We start from the raw sequence: 19,261 nt of genomic DNA, 5'->3' as shown, positions 1-19,261 counted from the left end.
ATGAACATTGAGGAGTACGTAGCCAAGTTTGACAGCTTGTTGCATTTTGCCCCGCACATTGCCGACAGTGAAGAAGCCAAAGCCAATCAGTTTATCAACGGCTTGAATCCCGACATCTTCACGTTGGTGAACACGGCTAGGCCAGACAACTTTGCGGATGCCATGAATCACGCAAAAGGAGCAGAAGCAGGCTTGTGGAGGCAGAGAGGTAATCAGGTGGTATCTCAGCAGCAGAGACAGTATCAGAACCAACCATCTCAGTATCAAAATCAGCCACCTCAGCACCAGAACCAGCAGCAAAGGTATGAAGGTGGAAGCAGTGGGGGTAACAGAAAGGATCAGTATAAAGCAAGAGGGAAACAGTTCAAGAGGCAGGGGAACAGTTCTTCTAGTTCCAGTGGTTCCAAGCAGTTTGGTTCTGGATAGAGTTCCGGATCATCTTCCTTGTATTTCAGCAAGTGTGCAGGTAGGCACTCGACAGATCAGTGTGTATGAGTCTTCGGAAACTGCAAAACTTGTCATCAACCGGGACATTTTTCCAAGGTGTGCCCTCTGCGTAACAGAGATCGAGCTCAGAGTGGAAGCTCATCTCGACCTACAGCTCAGCCTGAGAGGCAGTCTTCTGCAGTGCACTCTTTCCAACCTCAGCAGCAGAACAGACAGGGAGGTAACTCTAGTGCAAATCAGCCTCCGAGACAGCAGGCACGAGTCTTTGCTCTGACAGAGGATCAGGCTCAGGCAGCACCTGATGATGTTATAGCATGTAACTGTTTGATTTTTGGTTTTTCTGCTCATGTATTGATAGATACAGGTGCTTCCCATTCCTTTATCTCTGAGAAATTTGTGTTATTGCATGCTTTGCCTACTGAGTTGTTGCCTACTGTAGTAGCTGTTACTTCACCTTTGGGTGGAGGAATTGTTTCTGTCAGATTAATCAGGAACTGTGAACTGTGTTTTGAGGGTAATATTAAAAGAGTTCGACTGTATTGTACTTGGGCTGTCAGATTTTGATTGTATTGTCGGTATCGATGCTTTAATCAAGTACAGGGAAATAGTCGATTGTTTTTTGAAAGTTGTCAGGTTCAGACCTGAAATGGCAGACGAGTGGAAATTCTTTGGTAAGGGTTCTCGATCTAGAATTCCTTTGATTTCAATGTTATCTGTGACTCGTTTGTCATAGAAAGGTGCAGAGGGGTTTTTGGTCTATGCAATTGATGTACTGAAATATAGCCCCGAATTGGTTGATATACTAGTGGTTAGAGATTTTGCGGATGTGTTTCCAGAAGATGTTCCTGGATTACCGCCTATTCGAGAGATCAAATTCAGCATCGATTTGGTGCCAGGTACTCAACATATTTCCAAAGCTCCTTATCGTATGGCACCTATTGAACTGAGAGAGTTGAAGGAACAACTTGAGGATTTGATTGCCAAGGGATACATCAGACTATGCGGCTCTGCATCGACTATCGTCAGCTGAATCAGGCTACAGTTATTAACAGGTATCCTTTACCCAGAATAGATGACCTTTTTGATCAGCTGCAGGGTTCTTCTGTCTATTCTAAAATTGATCTGAGGTCAGGTTATCACCAGCTGAGATTGCGAGAGGAAGATATTCCTAAGACCGCATTCAGAACAAGGTATGGTCATTTTGAGTTTATAGTCATGCCGTTCGGTTTGACTAATGCTCCCGCGGTTTTTATGGGTTTGATGAACCGTATCTTTCAGCGTTATTTAGATGAGTTCGTTATTATCTTTATCGATGATATTCTTATCTACTCGAAGAACCGTACTGACCATGCAGAGCACTTGAGGACCGTACTGCAGATTTTTCGAGTTGAGCAGTTGTTTGCCAAGTTGTCTAAGTGTGAATTCTGGTTGGATCGAGTTGTCTTCCTCGGTCACATCATTTCTGGAGATGGGATTTCTGTCGATCCCAATAAGATTGAAGCGGTTATGAATTGGCCTAGACCGACATCAGTACCTGAGATCCGAAGCTTCATGGGTTTAGCTGGTTATTATCGCCGATTCATCAAGGTTTTCTCGTCTATTGCCAAGCCTATTACCCAACTGACTCAGAAGAATGCACCTTTTGTCTGGACTTCAGATTGTGAGGCTAGTTTTGTTGATCTGAAGAGGAGACTAACCAGTGCTCCGATTCTTTCTATTCCGAAAGGTACTGGAGGTTTCACAGTCTATTGCGATGCTTCTAACCGAGGCTTGGGTTGTGTTCTTATGCAGCATAAGCATTTGATAGCGTATGCATCGAGGCAGCTGAAACCGCACGAGACTCGTTATCCGGTTCATGATCTTGAACTAGCTATAATTGTATTTGCTCTGAAGATCTGGCGTCACTATCTTTATGGTGAGTCTTTCGAGATCTTCTCTGATCATAAGAGCCTTAAGTATTTGTTTTCACAGGCAGAGCTGAATATGAGACAGAGAAGATGGTTAGATCTGTTGAACGATTTCGACGGCGAAATCAAGTATTATCCAGGAAATCGAATGCAGTTGCAGATGCCTTGAGCCGAAAGCTTTGTTCTCTATCTCTTTCGACTATCGGTGTTTCTCAGTTGATTGATGATTGTTGCACTTCTGGTTTAGAGTTTGAAACAGATAGGAAGACTATCAGAGTGTTTGCTATTCAAGCCGAGCCGAAGTTGTTTGTTGCGATCAGAAAAGCACAGAAGTCTGAGTCGAGTATTCAGGTTTCAGTAGAGAAAGTCAGATCTGGGCATCAGTCTGAATTCCAGGTTGGAGATGACGTTTTGTTCGTGAATAACCGTATTGTTGTGTCTGATATTTCGGAGTTGAGACAGCGTATTCTCTGAGAGGCTCATTGCAGTCGGTTCAGTGTTCATCCTGAAGGTCGTAAAATGTACAACGATTTGAAGAACCAGTTCTGGTGGAAAAGAATGAAGAGCGATGTTGTGAGGTTTGTATCTCGGTGTTTAAACTGTCAGCAAGTGAAAGCAGAACGGAAGCGACCGGGTGGTCTATTGCACAGTCTATCTGTTCCTGAATGGAAATGGAATCACATTTCTATGGATTTCGTCATGAGGCTACCGCGATCTGTTCGAGGATGCGATGCTATTTGGATAGTGATCGACCGATTGACGAAGTCTGCTTGTTTTATTCCGTATGGGATGATGTATCGTCATGATCAGATGGCTAAGTTGTATGTTAGCAATGTTGTGAGATTGCATGGGGTGCCGAAGTCAATCGTTTCAGACCGAGACCCTAGATTCACTTTGCACTTCTGGCACAGTCTTCTGGAGGCACTTGGTACTCGATTGCATCTGAGTACAGCTTATCATCCTCAGACCGATGGACAGTCAGAGCGGACTATCCATACATTAGAGGATATGCTGCGAGTGGTAGTGCTAGACTTTGGCACTAGTTGGCAAGATTCTTTGCCTCTTGTTGAGTTTTCTTACAACAACAGCTTCCAAGCGAGTATCGGTATGGCGCCTTTTGAGGCATTGTACAGTAAGAAATGCCGATCTCCATTGTTTTGGGATGATTTGTCCGAGTCACCTGATTTGGGACTGGATATGCTTAGAGATATGGCAGAGCAAGTTAAGATCATTCAGACCAAAATGAAGTCAGCTCAAGATAGACAGGCGAAGTATGCGAAAGTCAGACGTAGACCTCTGAGTTTCGAGCAGGGAGACCGTGTATTCCTTAAGATTTCTCCGTTCAGAGGCACTGTCAGATTCGGTAAGAGAGGGAAGTTATCTCCGAGATTCATCGGTCCGTATGAGATTCTCGAGAAGATAGGCGATCTTGCCTACAGACTTGCACTTCCTCCGTCTTTATCTGGTATTCACGACATTTTTCACGTCTCTATGCTGCGAAAGTATCATCCAGATCCTTCTCATATCCTTCAGCCTGACGAAGCCGAGTTAGATGAGACTCTGAGCTACTTTGAACGACTGATTCAGATCCTTGATCGAAAAGAGAAACAGCTTAGAACCAAGTTGATTCCATTGGTGAAAGTGCAGTGGAGCCATCACGGCATCGAGGAAGCGACTTGGGAGACAGAATCTGTCATGAGACAGCAATTTTTGGAGTTATTCGGATGACGTGAGTTCTTCTTACTGTCTTTAGTTCTTGATTCTATCTTTTGAGTTGTGGTTCTCGTTGATTTCGAGGACAAAATCTCTTCTTAGTGGGGGAGAATTGTAACGCCCCATTTTTATCTTAAATGAGTTAATTTGAGTTAATCGGAGGTTTCGGAGTTCATGAGCCGACTTGATTTTGATCAGGGCCTATTTTGAAAATTTTGGAAATTTTATGGACTAAAACGCAATTATTGGATTTTATATATTATCTACACTTGTATTGACTTTTTAAAGTCTCTCCTTCCTCCTCCAAACCGAGAACCTCCATTGTAGGCGCCCAATTGAGTTTCCAAGCTTTGTGATTTCATTCCAAGCTCGATCCGGCCGTTGGAATTTATTTCTGAAGGCAGATTAACGATCACTGCAGCGAGAGCTCTGTTTTATCGTAAGTTTTTTACGATCAGATACATTCTAGTTTTTGGATGTTGTTAGAATCGTTCGAGATTCGAGTATGTTGTTCTTGACATAGTTTTGATCGTTTATTATCTGTCGGTTTTGAATTAGAACAACGTTCGGATTTGTTATGATTTTTGGAAGCCATTTTCGAAAATGTGGATTTTTGGATTGGTTGGGTTTGAGATTTTGTTGTTGTATTAGCATTGGTATGAGTTGATATCGGTATTGAACTGTTGTCTGCGTTTCCGGTTTGTTCAGTTTTAGCCGTTATGCCGCCGGTTTGAGTTTTTGGAGTTTTGAACCGTTGGAGTTGATGTTTTTGGGCTTGTGTATTGATCGTCGTTGTTGATCAAATTTTGTATCTGAACAGATTCTTTGGAGTTGTCAAGCCGGTGTTAACAGCTTTTGATCGTCAAGAGATTGGACGAAGAACGGTAAAGAGAATTACCTTGAACCATAGTTGTTGTTTAGTTGGTATAGTCTTTGATACAATCTTTTGTTGTAGCTTATCCAGAGTTGGATCTACTGCATCGAAAGGTAAAAGTATTCATCGTAGCGGGATATACTCGGGACTTTTGGTTCTCGAGTTTCCCTTTCAAATCACATATTGCATCTACACTTGTTCTAGCATGAGGAACTTGTGTCTTGTTGATTGATTTTGCTTTTGATTATGTGGCTTATGTTTATGTTTCTCTTATGCATTCATCTTGAGCCTATGTTGATTTCAGCGGGCAGAACCGCCCTTTTTGTTTAGACGTTTGAGAACTATGATTGAGTGGCCTAGGTCGTAGTCGTTTCGCCTAGTGCTAGCATACTCATTATGGTTGCTCAAAGTCTAGAGGAGTGAGATATGTGACACCACCTCAATTGGGAGAGTCGGTGAGTCGTTGTGTGATCTCATCCTCAGGATCCCAAAAGCACAGCAGTAATCCCTCGTTTATCAGAATTGGTATCCCGTTTAAAGACATGCATTTCATTACGTTAATATTGATTAAGTGTTGTCTTGAAAGCATGTTTATTGATTCATTACTTGTTATGTTGCTTTTACTGGGAATATCATTCTTACCGGTTATCCGGCTGTTTCTTTGTTTTGTATGTGTACTTGGCAACAGGAGGGTCAGGATCAAGTCAGCGTAGACCTGGTTAGCGTTAAGAGCAAGAGATAGAAGTGAGACTCGTTTAGAAGTTGAATCAGCATGTCAATCTAGTTTATGTTTTACGATCATGTTTTGTCATTCGAACTTCTCGTGTTGTATTGTAAGCAAGAATCGATGTAGGTACTACCAAATCGAATGTATTTCTTCCCTAAACTGTTCTTGTATTGTTGTTGACTTATCAGATATTTTAAATGCAAGTGTTTAGGTTTGGTTGGATTTCTTTTCGGTGCCTTGGATTTCTGGGCGAGAGGAAGGCGCTGGCGCGCGGCCTCTTGGCGAGGTTAGGGCTCAGGCATGCTGGTTTTGGCGAGGGGCCGGCGCGGGCGCGCTGACTTCAGCGCGGGCGCGAGAACGTCCTTTAAAAAAAAATTATATATGTGGTTGTTTTGTCCGAGATTAGTTGTTTAGAAACGAGGTCTCACACAATATCTTTATCAAAGTTCAATTATTAAATCCGGTAAATAGCACAAGAATTCTTCTAATGACTTCAATGGAGTTATATGCCTCTCGAACAATATAAACACCAAAGATGTATTTTCCTATGTCGTATTCAAAATCTCCTCTCTCGAGTGATAGATTCTAAATAAAATATCATTCAATCAATGGCCAGTAAATTGAAAGCATTAAGATCAGGAAAACACAAATAAACTGTGCGAAGAAATTTAAATATATAAATCAAAATATCTCAATCATGGTTTCCAGTCAAGATCCGTCTACCTCTAAACTAAGAAATTATTCATAATAAATTGAAATATCAAACAAAACATGTTTTTCCAACAATCCATAAACTAAGAAAAATAGAGTTCAAAGAGAAACTAGAACAAATTAGAATGAAGCTTCTCCGTCGCCGGATGTCGCCGTCTTCCGTCTTCGTACCAAATTCTCGAGCTCTTGTGCAATCCAATACTCTCAATAGCCGTATCTATGCTCTGAAAACTCTCTAAACCCTCGTATCTCTCAAAAATAAGTCATAAAATCCTTTTAAAAACTCGATCAAGACTTTCCAAAATTCTGAACAGTGCCTAGCGCTGGAGCACCCGACTTTATTCTTCAACAGCGCTGGAGCGCTGGTATGATAGCGCTGGAGCGCTCTTTCCTCGACTTTTCACCTTTCAGAAGACTCCGTATAGCGCTGGAGCACTGGTATTCAGGCGCTGGGGCGCTGACCTGATCAATTTAAATTCATATTTCCTCTTCTCTTTTCTTCACTCTTTTTGCATCTTTTTGACTCTTTTGATCAACTAAAATAAATCACTTGAACTCCTGCAACCGACACTAACAACAAAAGAAAAGCATAATATCCCTCAAAACACAACAAAAGCTGAGCTAATTCATATAAAATATAAGTGCAAAAATTTCACTTATCAGCAGCTCAGAAACAAGTCAATTCCGTTAGTGAAGATTCAATGGAGTCGTCACGGAGTTGAAGAAGCAACTTGGAAGACCGAATCTGATATGAGGCAGCGATTTTTAGAGTTATTCGACTGATGTGAGTTTTTCTTCAGTTTGATTCTTTCTTGTTTTCAGTTGCGATCTGTCAGATTTCGAGGACGAAATCGAATTTTAGAGGGGGAGAATTGTAATGCCCCGATTTTATTATAATCGAGTTTAATTGAGATAATCAAAGTTTTCAGTAATTGAGGGCCGTTTTGATAATTTGCAGGGGTTATTTTGCAAACTTTGGAGAATTGAGGGATTAAAATGCAAAAACTTGGATTTTATATATTATCTCTTGCAATTTGACTCTCCCCATCACTTCACCCTCTCCTTCTCCCTCTCCCATCCGTGCGTACCGATCAGAGAAGCCATGGATGGCTTTTTTAGCTTTTCTTCCGTCTGATTCGCACGATCCGACCGTCAGATTTTAGTTCTGAGTTGAGATTCACGATCACCGCAACGAAGGCTTCATTTTGACGTAAGTTTTGCTATGATCCTCGAACTTTGATTTTTGTTGGGTCGTCAAATTTTGATAATCTTCGAGTATGTTGTTCTTGAGCTAGCATAGATCGTGTATTCGAAGTCTGTTCGGAAAAAGAACGAAATTTGGATTTTATATGATTTTTGGAGCCTATTTCAAAAATGGGGTTTTGGATTTTGGTTGGATTTTGATTGTTTTGTTGGTTTAGAAGATGATATGGGTTGTTTTGAGTTGTTTAATGATGTTGGAGATTTTTTGGTTTGACCGTTTCTAGCCGTTATGCCGTCGAAATCGAGTTTTGAATTATCAGTTGTATTGTTTCGGTTTGATTTCCGGGTTTGGTTTGAATTATTTGATTGATATCGAATCCGTATATTCTTCATTTTCAGATTTGGATTGGAGTTTTGGGTTTGGATCGAACTTGGGAGTTGAATCGATTTGAGAATTGAAGACGGTATATTGTTGAGCTTCTCCGTTTCGATTCGTTTTGATTCGATTGATTATTGATTTGAATTCATTGTTATTTTTAGATTTGAATCCTCGACGAACTTGAAAGGTAAAAGACGACATTGAATTGAATGGGGTTTTATACTCGAGTTCGATTGATTTTCGAGTCCCAAAAATCACATACTGCATGTTTATTTGTTGTTGTGAACTTGACTGATTATTTTGTTTACACTTGCATTCATATTGAGCCGATTATTTGATTTGTTTTGAAAATAGATGATTTAGGAAGCTATATTGAAATGGTTTTGGATTTCGAGTTTTTCCAAGTGCCAGAATACTTCTTATAGTTGCTCTGAAGTCTAGGGGTTTGAGTTGTGCGACATCCACCCCAAAAGGGGGTGTAGGTGTGTTGTTGTAATGACTTGGCCCCGGGATCTCAACCGAGTACCGATTGATATTTCGATTATCTAATTTGATAATCCCGAGTTTTGAAGTCATGCATACATCCACCCTCATTTGATTTATTGATGATTATTATATTTCAATATGAGGTGTTTATTTGATATTGCATGCCTGTCTCTTTTACATAGAAATTATATTTCTAACCGGTTTATCCGCCTGTTGTTTTTTTTTTTTTTTGTATGTGTATTTGACAACAGGAGGATCAGGAGCCGGACCGAGTCGTCTGGATTAGCTCGGGGTGAGAATGATAGAAGTGAGACACCGTGTTTCGTAGGGTTGTGTCTTTTGGACTTGTATCATTTTGAATAGTCGAACGAACCCTATCGTCGAACTTGTTATATTGTATTTTGAGTAGGCCATTGTGTATGGCATGTTCTAAATATTGATTTGTATGTGTTCTTGAGTTTAGAATTTATTGGATTTGCCTTTGAATTGATTTTCCAGGCTTCTGCTCTCTCTCTCTCTGCCCGTGTAACTTGCGCACGGGCAAGGCTGACCTCGCACGCGTGCAAGCAAGTTTGGAGGGCTCGGGAATTTTTGCCCGCGCGGGCGCGAGCAACTCGCGAGGCCTCTGGCCTCTTCGCCTGCGCGCGCCCGAGGCGATAGCTCGCGCGGGCGCGAGGCATTTTTTTAAAAAAAATATTATTTTGATTCGTTTTCCCTCGACTCTTTGTGTTCGATTGTGGTCGATTATTAGAGATTAGAAGATTAGAAACGGGGTCTCACAAGTCCTTTCCTTTTAAAACTCCCAAAATAAAAGTTTTGGCAAATACGCGTGGGCACTCGAACTGCAAAAATTCACCGACCGAGCGCCCAAAGTTGGCCAACCTTACTGCCCAAATTTTTTAGCGGGCGCTCGTTCTGCAAAAATTCACCGACCGAGCGCCCAAAGTTGGCCAACCTTACTGCCCAAATTTTTTAGCGGGCGCTCGTTCTGCAAAAATTCACCGACCGAGCGCAGCCTTTTCTTCAACTCTCTGCCTCCACTTTTTATGCCAGCGCTCGGTCTGCTCTTTTCTGCAAACCGAGTGCACCCCCTTGTGAAGCCAGAAATATTTCTTTTTTTCTAGTTTTTCTGCAAATTTAACCACAAATCAATGGGAGTAGACAAAACACACAACATTACACTAAATTCAAACAAAATTAGAAAAACACTAACAAGACCACTAAGAATGAATGCAAAACACTAATAAAACAAACAATAAAACAAGGAAAAACGACTCCTATCAACCTCCCCAAACTAACCTTTTGCTTGCCCTCAAGCAAAATAGGTGACAAACTAGAAAGCAAACAAAAACACAACACAACGACAAAGGTGGATGAACTCAAACTTCCCAAGCCTCATAATTTCTTTCAAAAGATTACAAATCCAATCATATCAATCTACTAACATTTTATTAAAAAAAATACAAACTGGAAAACCTTGTAAACTCCTAAATCCTGCAACTCACGTATCAACATACCTTCCTCCGAATTCAATTCACACATTCAAGGATCATGAGGACTTTTTAGGTACTCTAAGCTCAAATATGAGAGACATTCAATGATACACAATTCACATTGGTTTAAATCAAAGAATTACAGTGTGTGCGTGTTTTGATCAAAAATTCATACTCATTAAAAGTGTCTATCAACTATCCATAGGCTAAATTCTCACTACTTTTCTCCACTAGTATATTGGGCAACTGTGACTCGGTCAATAGGTCTTAATAAGCTTATAATGTTAGGCCTGGTTTATGGCTACAAACGAAGGATATCGATTCAATTAAGGGAATAAGTTATACCCAACTGTTCATTTTCATTTCCTTCTTCTTTCTCCTTCTAATTCACTTCATCAATCTATTGACTTCACTTCTTTTGCAAAATTTTCTTTTCATTTCAACTCTTTATAATTTTTTTATTTTTCTTTTTCAGCATTTCCAAACACACCATTTCACTTTGCAATTACAATTCCGGAGCATATACCATTTTCACATTCAACTTACTCCCTTTAGGGTGAGAAATAGTGTTTAAGCTATTCTTCAGTAGTGAGTGTAGGATTAGAAAAAAAATGACGAATGGGGGTTTATTCACACGTTTTCACGCATGCCATTCGATTTCAATAAAGCTCAAAGAAGGTACTAGATATAGCATGTAACGAAAGGTAGCTTGAAAGGCTCAAACGATTCACAGAAAGATTGTCTAAATCATTCCTAATCACAGTTATGCCTGTATTGCGCCTCGAAGAGTGTTCGAACTAGTTCTAGACAAGTCTCAATTCACAATCAAATCATACAAATTTTGACTAGTGCAGAAATGAGCAATAATCAGCAGTAAACAATGATTGTCAACAGATTACAGAATTTTTTTTTTACCTCATGTACTCATAAACATTGTGAAGGCTCAACAGGGCAATTAAGGATGAAGTTACTTCAAGAGAAACTAAACCCAAAAATTCAAACAACGCCTCAATACTATCCAAGTTTGTACGTTTAAAATTCAGACTCGAGCATACATCACAGAGTATATAAAGATCTATTCATCTACTTGGTTATACAAGTTCAACAAACATTTTGTTAGAAGATGCTCATGGATTTCAGCTATCAAACACAAACATTAAAAAAAAATTTCTTCATCACTGGCTTTTATGATTTCATCCACAAATGCATGCATAACACAACACAAAACAAAAGATAATGAAAAAATGCAAACAAACAAAAAATTAAAGACAAGATGCATGAAAACAAAAAAGACACCCTCCCCAAACTAAAATCTAGCAGTGTCCCCAATGCTAGACAAACGAAACAAAACAACAAAAAGAAAACATGCAAAACACACACAAAACAATAAAAAAAATTGAAAACAAAAACTCCCCAGATTATTGGTCCTCGTCGTCGCCGTCGGCTTCATCATCTGAATCATCAGGATAATTTGCTCGAAGAGCAGTGTAGTGGAAATGGAACGGAGGGGGATATGGTGGCAGAGTGGGGTAGGCAGCAGGATCCAATCCGGCATTAGAGATTAATGCTCGGAGCATAGCAGTCTGTGATTCCGAGTGGGCACTATCAACTTTCTAGTACTCATTCTGGTATTGAGCCCAAGCATACAACTCATTTGTCATCTCAGTGGCAGGGCGACGACTTGGCATTGGTTTAGGTATGTGGCTCGAAGAGGTACGGGCCCCGGAACTTGCTTGTCCCTGCGATGTGAACTCTTGTAATCTGAAATTTCTCTTTGTCCTCACAAGTGACTGGTCCACATCTTGCATCGGATGCTGCCATTCTTCATCATCTTGGATTTTTACTCCAGCTTTCACACAGATGGCGGTGACAATAGATGGGAAGAAGATTCCAATGTTCGGTGAGCGGATGGAATTGTATAACTCTCTGTTGATGAGCTTGCCTACATTGATTGGCCATTTCTTGTGCAAAGCATACAACAACAAATATCGGCTCATCACCACGACATGTGTATGGGACACCGGCATCATCCGGTGCATGAGGAACGCATACCACAAAGCCGATTCCATTGTCAAAAACTTTTCTTTAAAGGATATAAACCTAGCCAAATCCTTCCACACATTCCCATCATAACACAGTGCAGCAGACACGAGATTATAATCCGGATTAGCTTTAAATTCTTGGAATAGGCTATCGTCTACCTCCAGGGTTTTCAATAAATCGTTAATAACTTGAGGATTGAAAGAGACCATCTTACCCCGTACAAAGGCTGTGCTATCTGTTCGTTCCGGGGCGTTTGCATAGAATTCTCTTACCAACGGAAAAACAGCCGCCTGTGGTGTTCGGAAAAACTCAGCCCATCCACGTTCCAGGATGTCGAGGGCGAGAGTGAGAGCCTCGGATAGATCGATGCCTTGCTCTGGAATAGGATTCCGATTGATCCTCGCAGCTTCATAGCGTGATTTGGCCTCCATGGATATGAAATTGCCATCAATGATGTTGGAAGAAGGAGTAGCACGAGAGGTGGCAATATTTGCTTTCTTTGGACCCATCCTTAACAAAACTTGGGAAGGAGATGGTAGATACCTGAGATTGGAGGAGAGAATGTGAGAAATCAGATGGAGAGGGGGCGGCTAGGGTTCAGATTGAGAGAGGAAAGAAATAATTAAGAAAAGGGAAAGAGGATCGGGTTTTTTAATATATGATTCTGCACGAGGTGCTCGGTCTGCTAATTTCAGAAAACCAAGCGCATCCTCGATTAAAGAAAACAGCAAGGCAGGGGAATTTTGGGTGCTCGGTCTGCTAATTTCAGCAGACCGAGCGCACCCCAGTTTTAAGAAAACAGTGAACGGGGGAGTTTTGGGCGCTCGGTCTTCTAATTTCAGCAGACCGACCGCACCCCCGTTTTAGTAAAACAGTGAGTTTGGGTTTTTGGGCGCTCGGTTTGCAAAAATTTGCAGACCGAGCGCAACCATTTTTGAAACTTCTTCTTCTTCTTTTTTTTCAAATAAAAACAAAAAGTAAAACTACTAGAAATCAAAAGAACGGAAAATTAAAAAGTTCAAAGCAAAAAAATAATAAAATAAAAGAAAGATAAGGGAGTAGTTCTCAATTTAGAGTCTAGAGCTCGACTGTTTTCCTCCCCAAACTAGTCTTGGTCGGTCAATGTGGTGATGACTGGCGTAGAGTCGACATCACCCCCTACATAGTGTTTCAATCTCTGAGCATTGACCGTGAAAGACTCATTTCTTGCATTTTTTATTTCAATGGCCCCCGATGGATACACCTTAGTGATTTTGTAAGGGCCGGACCACCGAGACTTCAATTTTCCATGAAAGAGCCTCAACCTGGAGTTAAACAGAAGAACTGCTTCCCCTTCCTTAAAATATCTATGACGAATGCGCCGATCATATATTCTCTTGGTCCTTTCTTTGTATGACACCGCCATATCATATGCTTGATCACGAAATTCCTCCAATTGGTTTAGCTCAAGCAATCTTTTCTCACCTGCAGCAGCAAATTCAAAATTTAATGCTTTGATAGCCCAATATGCTCTATGCTCTAACTCAACTGGCAAATGACATGCCTTTCCAAATAACAGTCTATAAGGAGAAATGCCTATAGGTGTTTTGAAAGCAGTCCTATAGGCCCATAATGCATCATCAAGTCGAAGTGCCCAATCCTTTCTATTAGTACTCACACTTTTTTTCTAAAATTTTCTTAATTTCTCGATTGGATACTTCGACTTGGCCACTCGTTTGGGGATGATAAGCTGTAGAAATTTTATGCTTGACACCATATTTCTTCAAAAGTTTTTCAAAAAGTTTATTGCAAAAGTGGGTGCCACCATCACTAATAATTGCACGGGATGTACCAAAGCGGTTAAAAATATTTTCTTCAAGAATTTTAGAACCACCTGTGCATCATTAGTTGCAAAAGCTTCAGCTTCTACCCATTTAGAAACATAATCGACGGCGACCAAAATGTATTTTTTTGTAAAAGAGTTTGGAAATGGTCCCATGAAGTCGATTTCCCACACATCAAATATCTCACACTCAATAATATTATTCAATGGCATTTCATGACGGTTTGAGATATTACCTGTCCCCTGACATCTATCACACTCAAGAACATAAGCACGCGCATCTTTAAATTGGGCCAATAAAACCCACATTCAAGTACCTTAGTTGCCATCTTGATAGGCCCAGCATGGCCACCTACCTCACGATCATGACAATGACTGAGGATGCTTGTCATTTCTCCTTCCGCCACACATCTCCGGATCATAGAGTCAGCACATATTTTAAACAAGAAAGGTTCTTCCCAAAAATAATGCTTGACATCTGATAGAAACTTTTTTTTTTTTATGAAAAGACAAATTGTGTGGGAGTGTGCTCGTGACCAAGTAATTTGCAAAATTAGCATAGCACGGTTAGTGTTCTATGGCAAACAACTTCTCATCAGGAAACCAATCATCTATTTCCTCAGTATCATTCTGTGCACAATCAGGAATGCATTCTAATCTAGATAGATGATCAGCAACAACATTTTCTACTCCTTTTTTTATCTTTTATCTCTAAGTCAAATTCTTGTAAGAGTAGAATCCACTTAATCAACCTAGGTTTTGCATCTTTCTTAGCCAAAAGGTGTTTAATTGTAGAATGATCAGTGTATATAGTGATTTTAGAAAGTATAAGTTATGGGTGAAACTTGTCCAATGCAAAAACTACAGCTAGCAACTCATTTTCAGTGGTAGCATAATTCAATTGAGCCTCATTCAAGGGTTTGCTAGCATAGTAAATAGTACGGAATACCTTGTCTATCCTCTGGCCAAGTACAGCTCCGACAGCTGTGTCGCTGGCGTCACACATTACCTCAAACGGAAGATCCCAATCTGGTGAAGTCAGCACTGGTGCAGTCACCAATTTTTCTCTCAGAAATTCAAATGCTTGCAAACAAGTGGAATCGAAATTAAAAGGCGTATCTTTCATCAATAATGAAGACAGAGGTTTTGCAGTTTTTGAAAAATCTTTAATGAACCATCGATAAAAACCGGCATGGCCTAGAAAACTTCTGACTCCTTGATCGTTGTCGGTGGAGGTAGATTCTGAATGACTTGCACCTTGGCCCTGTCCACCTCGATTCCCTGCTCCGATATGCGGTGTCCTAATACAATACCTTCGGTCACCATGAAGTGACGCTTTTCCCAGTTGAGTACCAAGTTTGTTTCCTCACATCTCATCAAAACAGTGTTAAGATTATTCAGACATGCATCAAAAGACTGACCAAAAATTGAAAAATCATCCATGAATATTACTAGAAAATTTTTGACCATATCATGAAATATAGCAGTCATGCATCTCTGAAAAGTCACAGGAGCAATTCAAAGACCAAAAGGCATGCGTCTATAGGCAAACGTACCATATGGGCAAGTGAAAATTGTTTATCCTGATCTTCAGGTGCAATCGCAATTTGATTGTATCCTTAATATTCATCTAAAAACCAATAAAACTCATACCCAGTAAGCCTTTCTAGAATTTGGTCAATGAAGGGGAGGGGAAAATGGTCTTTACGGGTTGCGTCATTCAATTTTCTATAGTCTATACATACACGCCACCCTGTAACTGTCCTAGTAGGTACCAACTCATTATGTTCATTTTTAATGACATTTATTCCCCCTTTTTCGGTACACATTGCACCGGACTTACCCATGCACTATCAGAAATTGGATAAATGATACCTGCATCCAGAAATTTTATTGTTTCAGCCTTTACCACTTCTTTCATCTTGGGATTCAGTCTCCTCTGTGGTTGGACCATGGGGTTGATGTTCTCTTCCATTAATATCTTGTGCATGCAGATAGATGGATTAATGCCTTTGATATCTGCAACCTTCCAGGAAAACATACTCTTATGACTTTTGAGAACGTCTAGCAGTCTGGCCTTCATCTCACCTGTCAAGGAAGAAGAAATTATGACAGGTAAATTTTCATTCTCACCTAAAAAGACATATTTGAGATGGGTAGGTAATGGTTTCAAATCCACAGTTGGTGGTTCTTCAAGACTTGGTTTCTGGAGGACTATATCCTTCCGGTCACCAAGATCTTCGAGTCTGAGCTTGCCACCTTTCCTCCATGACTGGTTATCATTCAAGTAAGCTGTCATCTCTTCTTTATCCCCATTGACTATGTCATCACGATGAGGGGATATTAGTGCGGCTTCTAATGGTTCCTGAAATGTATCCTGCACATAATCATATAGAAGTGAGTCCACAACATCAATCTGAAAACACTATTCATCATTTTGTGAAAATTTCAATGCATTAAAAACATCAAAGGAAATTTTCTCCTCTCCCACTCTCAGATGTAGCTCTCCTTTTTGGACATCGATTAATGCTTTCCCTGTTGCCAGGAAATGTCTTCCCAATATAAGTGGCATGTCCAAGTCCTCTTCCATATCAAGCACCACGAAATCCACCGAAAAGATGAACTTATCGACTTTCACTAGCACATCCTCTATTATTCCCCTGGGATATTTGATAGAACTGTCCGCCAGTTGCAATGACATCCGGGTGGATTTCGGCTCTCCCAAGTTCAGTTTCCTGAAAATAGAATATGGCATTAAGTTTATACTCGCACCTAAGTCACACAAAGATTTTTGAAATTGCACATCATTAATAACACAAGGAATAGAAAAAATCCCTGGATCTTTTTGCTTTGGTGGAATCTTGTTCTGAACTAGCGCAGAACAATTTTTTGTTAGGCTAATCATTGCATGCTCCTCCAATTTTCTCTTGCTGGAGAGAATTTCCTTCAGAAATTTAGCGTAACTAGGCATTTGCATCAGTGCATCAGCGAATGGGATATTTATATTCAATTTCTTGAATACTTCTAGGAATTTGGCAAACTGAGAATCTAGTTTGGCCTTCTTGAGAGATGCAGGAAAAGGTGGTGGAATAACAATATTTGACTGTGATGTGTGTGGTTGTGTAGAATTAGAGGACTTACCTGCAGTTGTCCCTGGTGTAGACGGTTCTGACTCTTTCTCTCTTTGTCTCTCACCTTCGATTTTCTTCCCAATTCTTAATTCAACAGCCTTGACCTGCTCCTTTGGATTCTTTTTTGTGTCACTTGGTAAAGTACCTAGCTCTCTGCTGGACATCGCTTTGGCTAACTGCCCAATCTGATTTTCCAAGTTCTTAATCGATGCATCCTGATTCTGTATTCTGGTCTCAGTGGATGATATGAATTTTTGCATCATCTGTTCCATGCTTGACTTCTCCTCTTGAGGCTTTTTTCCGTAGTTCTGATTCCCATATGGCCTATTATTCTGTCCTCCCCACGAAAAATTCGAATGTTGTCTCCACCCTGGATTATAAGTGTTTGAGAATGGATCATTCCTGGGGCGATTCTGATTTCCTACATGGTTTACCATTCCTCCATCTGGTTGATATGATGGATTGCCAGTTTGACAATCTTTCGTGAAGTGTTCAGCACCACATTTCTCACACCACACCTCTTGAATACGCATCGCAGACTTCCCTAGAGTTAGCTCTTCTATCCTCTTATTCATGACCTCTAGCTGAGCGGCTACTGAAGTGAATGCATCAACTTAATGCATTCCTGCGGGTCTTCTGACTGCATTACTCTCTGATTAAGGATGATAGCTACTGGATTCCATCTCCTCAATTAACTCATATCCGTCCTCTGGTGATTTTCGTAACAAATTTCCACCTGCAGCTGCATCTAACATGGTACAATTTGAGTGAGGAAGAACATAATAAAAAGTTTGTAACACAAGACCGTTTGGTAGTTGGTGATGTGGGCATCTCCTCAATAGATCTTTGTAATGCTCACATGCTTCATAGAGTGTTTCATGTTCACCTTGAGTAAATGTTGTGATGTCAGCTATGAGTTTCATTGATTTGGACGGTGGGAAGTATTTAGTCAGGAACACCTTTGCTAGATCATCCCAAGTAGTGATGGACCCTGCAGGTAGATTTGTTAGTCATGCTTTAGCTTTATCTCTTAAAGAAAAAGGGAATAAACGCAAACGAATAGCGTCATCAGAAACTCCCTGCATCTTAAAAGTGTCAAAGATTTCTAGAAAAATTCTTCAGGTGAGCATATGGGTCATCGATTGTCATCCCACCAAACTGGACTGTGTTTTGCACCATTTGAATGATGGCAGGCTTTATTTCAAACTGATTTGCTGCTATAGTTGGCCTGACGATGCTTGGTCTGCCATTTTTTATGGATGGCAAAGAACTGTCCATCATGGATCTGTAGATAGGTGGTGCAATATTCTCTGCTTCTCCATCTCCACGTAGTCGTTCTTATTCTGCCATTGCTTCTCTTTGTTGCCTTTTTCTTCTGCGAAAAGTTCTTTCAATTTCTGGATCAAAAGGCAAGAGTTCTCTTTCGGGTGAATGTTGCATGCACTGCGAGATAATCCTGCAGTTTACAGATGAAAATAGTGATTAAAATTGAAATAGAGAAAATAAAATATGAAAAACCAAGGTAATCAATAGTCCCCGGCAACGGCGCCAAAAACTTGATCGAGAAAATACCAACACTTAAATTCAATGTAATAATATCTCTTTTCTTATCAAAATTATCGCAAGTGCACGACTCAAGTTATAAAAAATTGTACTGAGTACAAGTATCGTCCTCAGAGACTACGTCACAATGATTCAGTTATTTAATTTCTATACTCCAAAGTAACGAAAATTTGATTTTTGATTATTCTAAAATTATAAAGTAAAGAATTCGATTTAAAATTACTTGAATGAAAATAAAATAAACCACATCAATGCTTAGCACAGAAAAATATAATATGAAGAAGTTTTGTTAGAATCTCGGTTCACCTTCCCCCTAATTGAATCTGGACAATTGAAATTACTTTTACACTCATAGATTTGACAAAAATTCTTGAAATATCGACACTCTCTCTCGAGTTTATGCCAATCTAATTCAAGTTAATGAAACAATCAAATCTCTTTGATTATTTATCATAGCTGATTGCTTTGCGTTCATTGAATTCTTAAAACTTTTAACCTGGTGGTCTATGGTTATCAACATGTACTAAATATCATATCTCTATGCATATTTTAAGTCCATGGATTTTATCACTCGTCGTAATCATGAATCTATCTCTCGACAGCAATTCACAACTTACGAATCTATATTGAAGTTAGCTGCTCCTCAACATAGAATAATAAACATGATAAAATCAAATACTCGCATAAAAACTCAATCAATTTGTCCAACGATTCAATCACAAAACATGTTACGGGGTTAGGATCCCCTAAATTCCAACAAAA

The 19,261-nt window shown here is 40.0% G+C and overlaps 1 protein-coding gene and 1 non-coding gene across 2 annotated transcripts; one reads left to right on the top strand and one right to left on the bottom strand.

The window, feature by feature from the left end:
- Positions 1-14,372: 14,372 nt before the first annotated feature.
- Positions 14,373-17,511, bottom strand: LOC140862409 (uncharacterized). Its single transcript, XM_073265432.1, has 5 exons — positions 16,270-17,511; positions 15,649-16,182; positions 15,119-15,221; positions 14,815-14,924; positions 14,373-14,435 (listed from the first exon to the last, which is right to left on the bottom strand). Exons 1-5 carry the CDS (start codon positions 17,509-17,511, stop codon positions 14,373-14,375), a joined length of 2,052 nt encoding a protein of 683 aa, XP_073121533.1.
- A 238-nt stretch (positions 17,512-17,749) lies between these two features.
- On the top strand, positions 17,750-17,856 carry LOC140876931 (small nucleolar RNA R71). The gene has a single exon (XR_012149158.1). It is a non-coding gene; the product is annotated as a small nucleolar RNA R71 (small nucleolar RNA).
- Positions 17,857-19,261: the final 1,405 nt, after the last annotated feature.

Source organism: Henckelia pumila, chromosome 1, assembly GCF_033568475.1.
Source record: "Henckelia pumila isolate YLH828 chromosome 1, ASM3356847v2, whole genome shotgun sequence".
Taxonomy (NCBI): domain Eukaryota; kingdom Viridiplantae; phylum Streptophyta; class Magnoliopsida; order Lamiales; family Gesneriaceae; genus Henckelia; species Henckelia pumila.
The sequence above is the reverse complement of the archived record's forward strand: the minus strand, read 5'-3'. Positions and strand labels throughout refer to the sequence as shown.

Coding starts and splice junctions, on each gene's coding strand:
- LOC140862409 (XM_073265432.1), bottom strand. CDS start 17,511: ATGAATAAGAGGATAGAAGAGCTAACTCTAGGGAAGTCTGCGATGCGT. Junction 14,925..15,118: donor TCACTTCATGGTGACCGAAG/GTATTGTATTAG, acceptor TATTGATGAAAG/ATACGCCTTTTAATTTCGAT. Junction 14,436..14,814: donor ATTGGGATCTTCCGTTTGAG/GTAATGTGTGAC, acceptor GATTGTGCACAG/AATGATACTGAGGAAATAGA.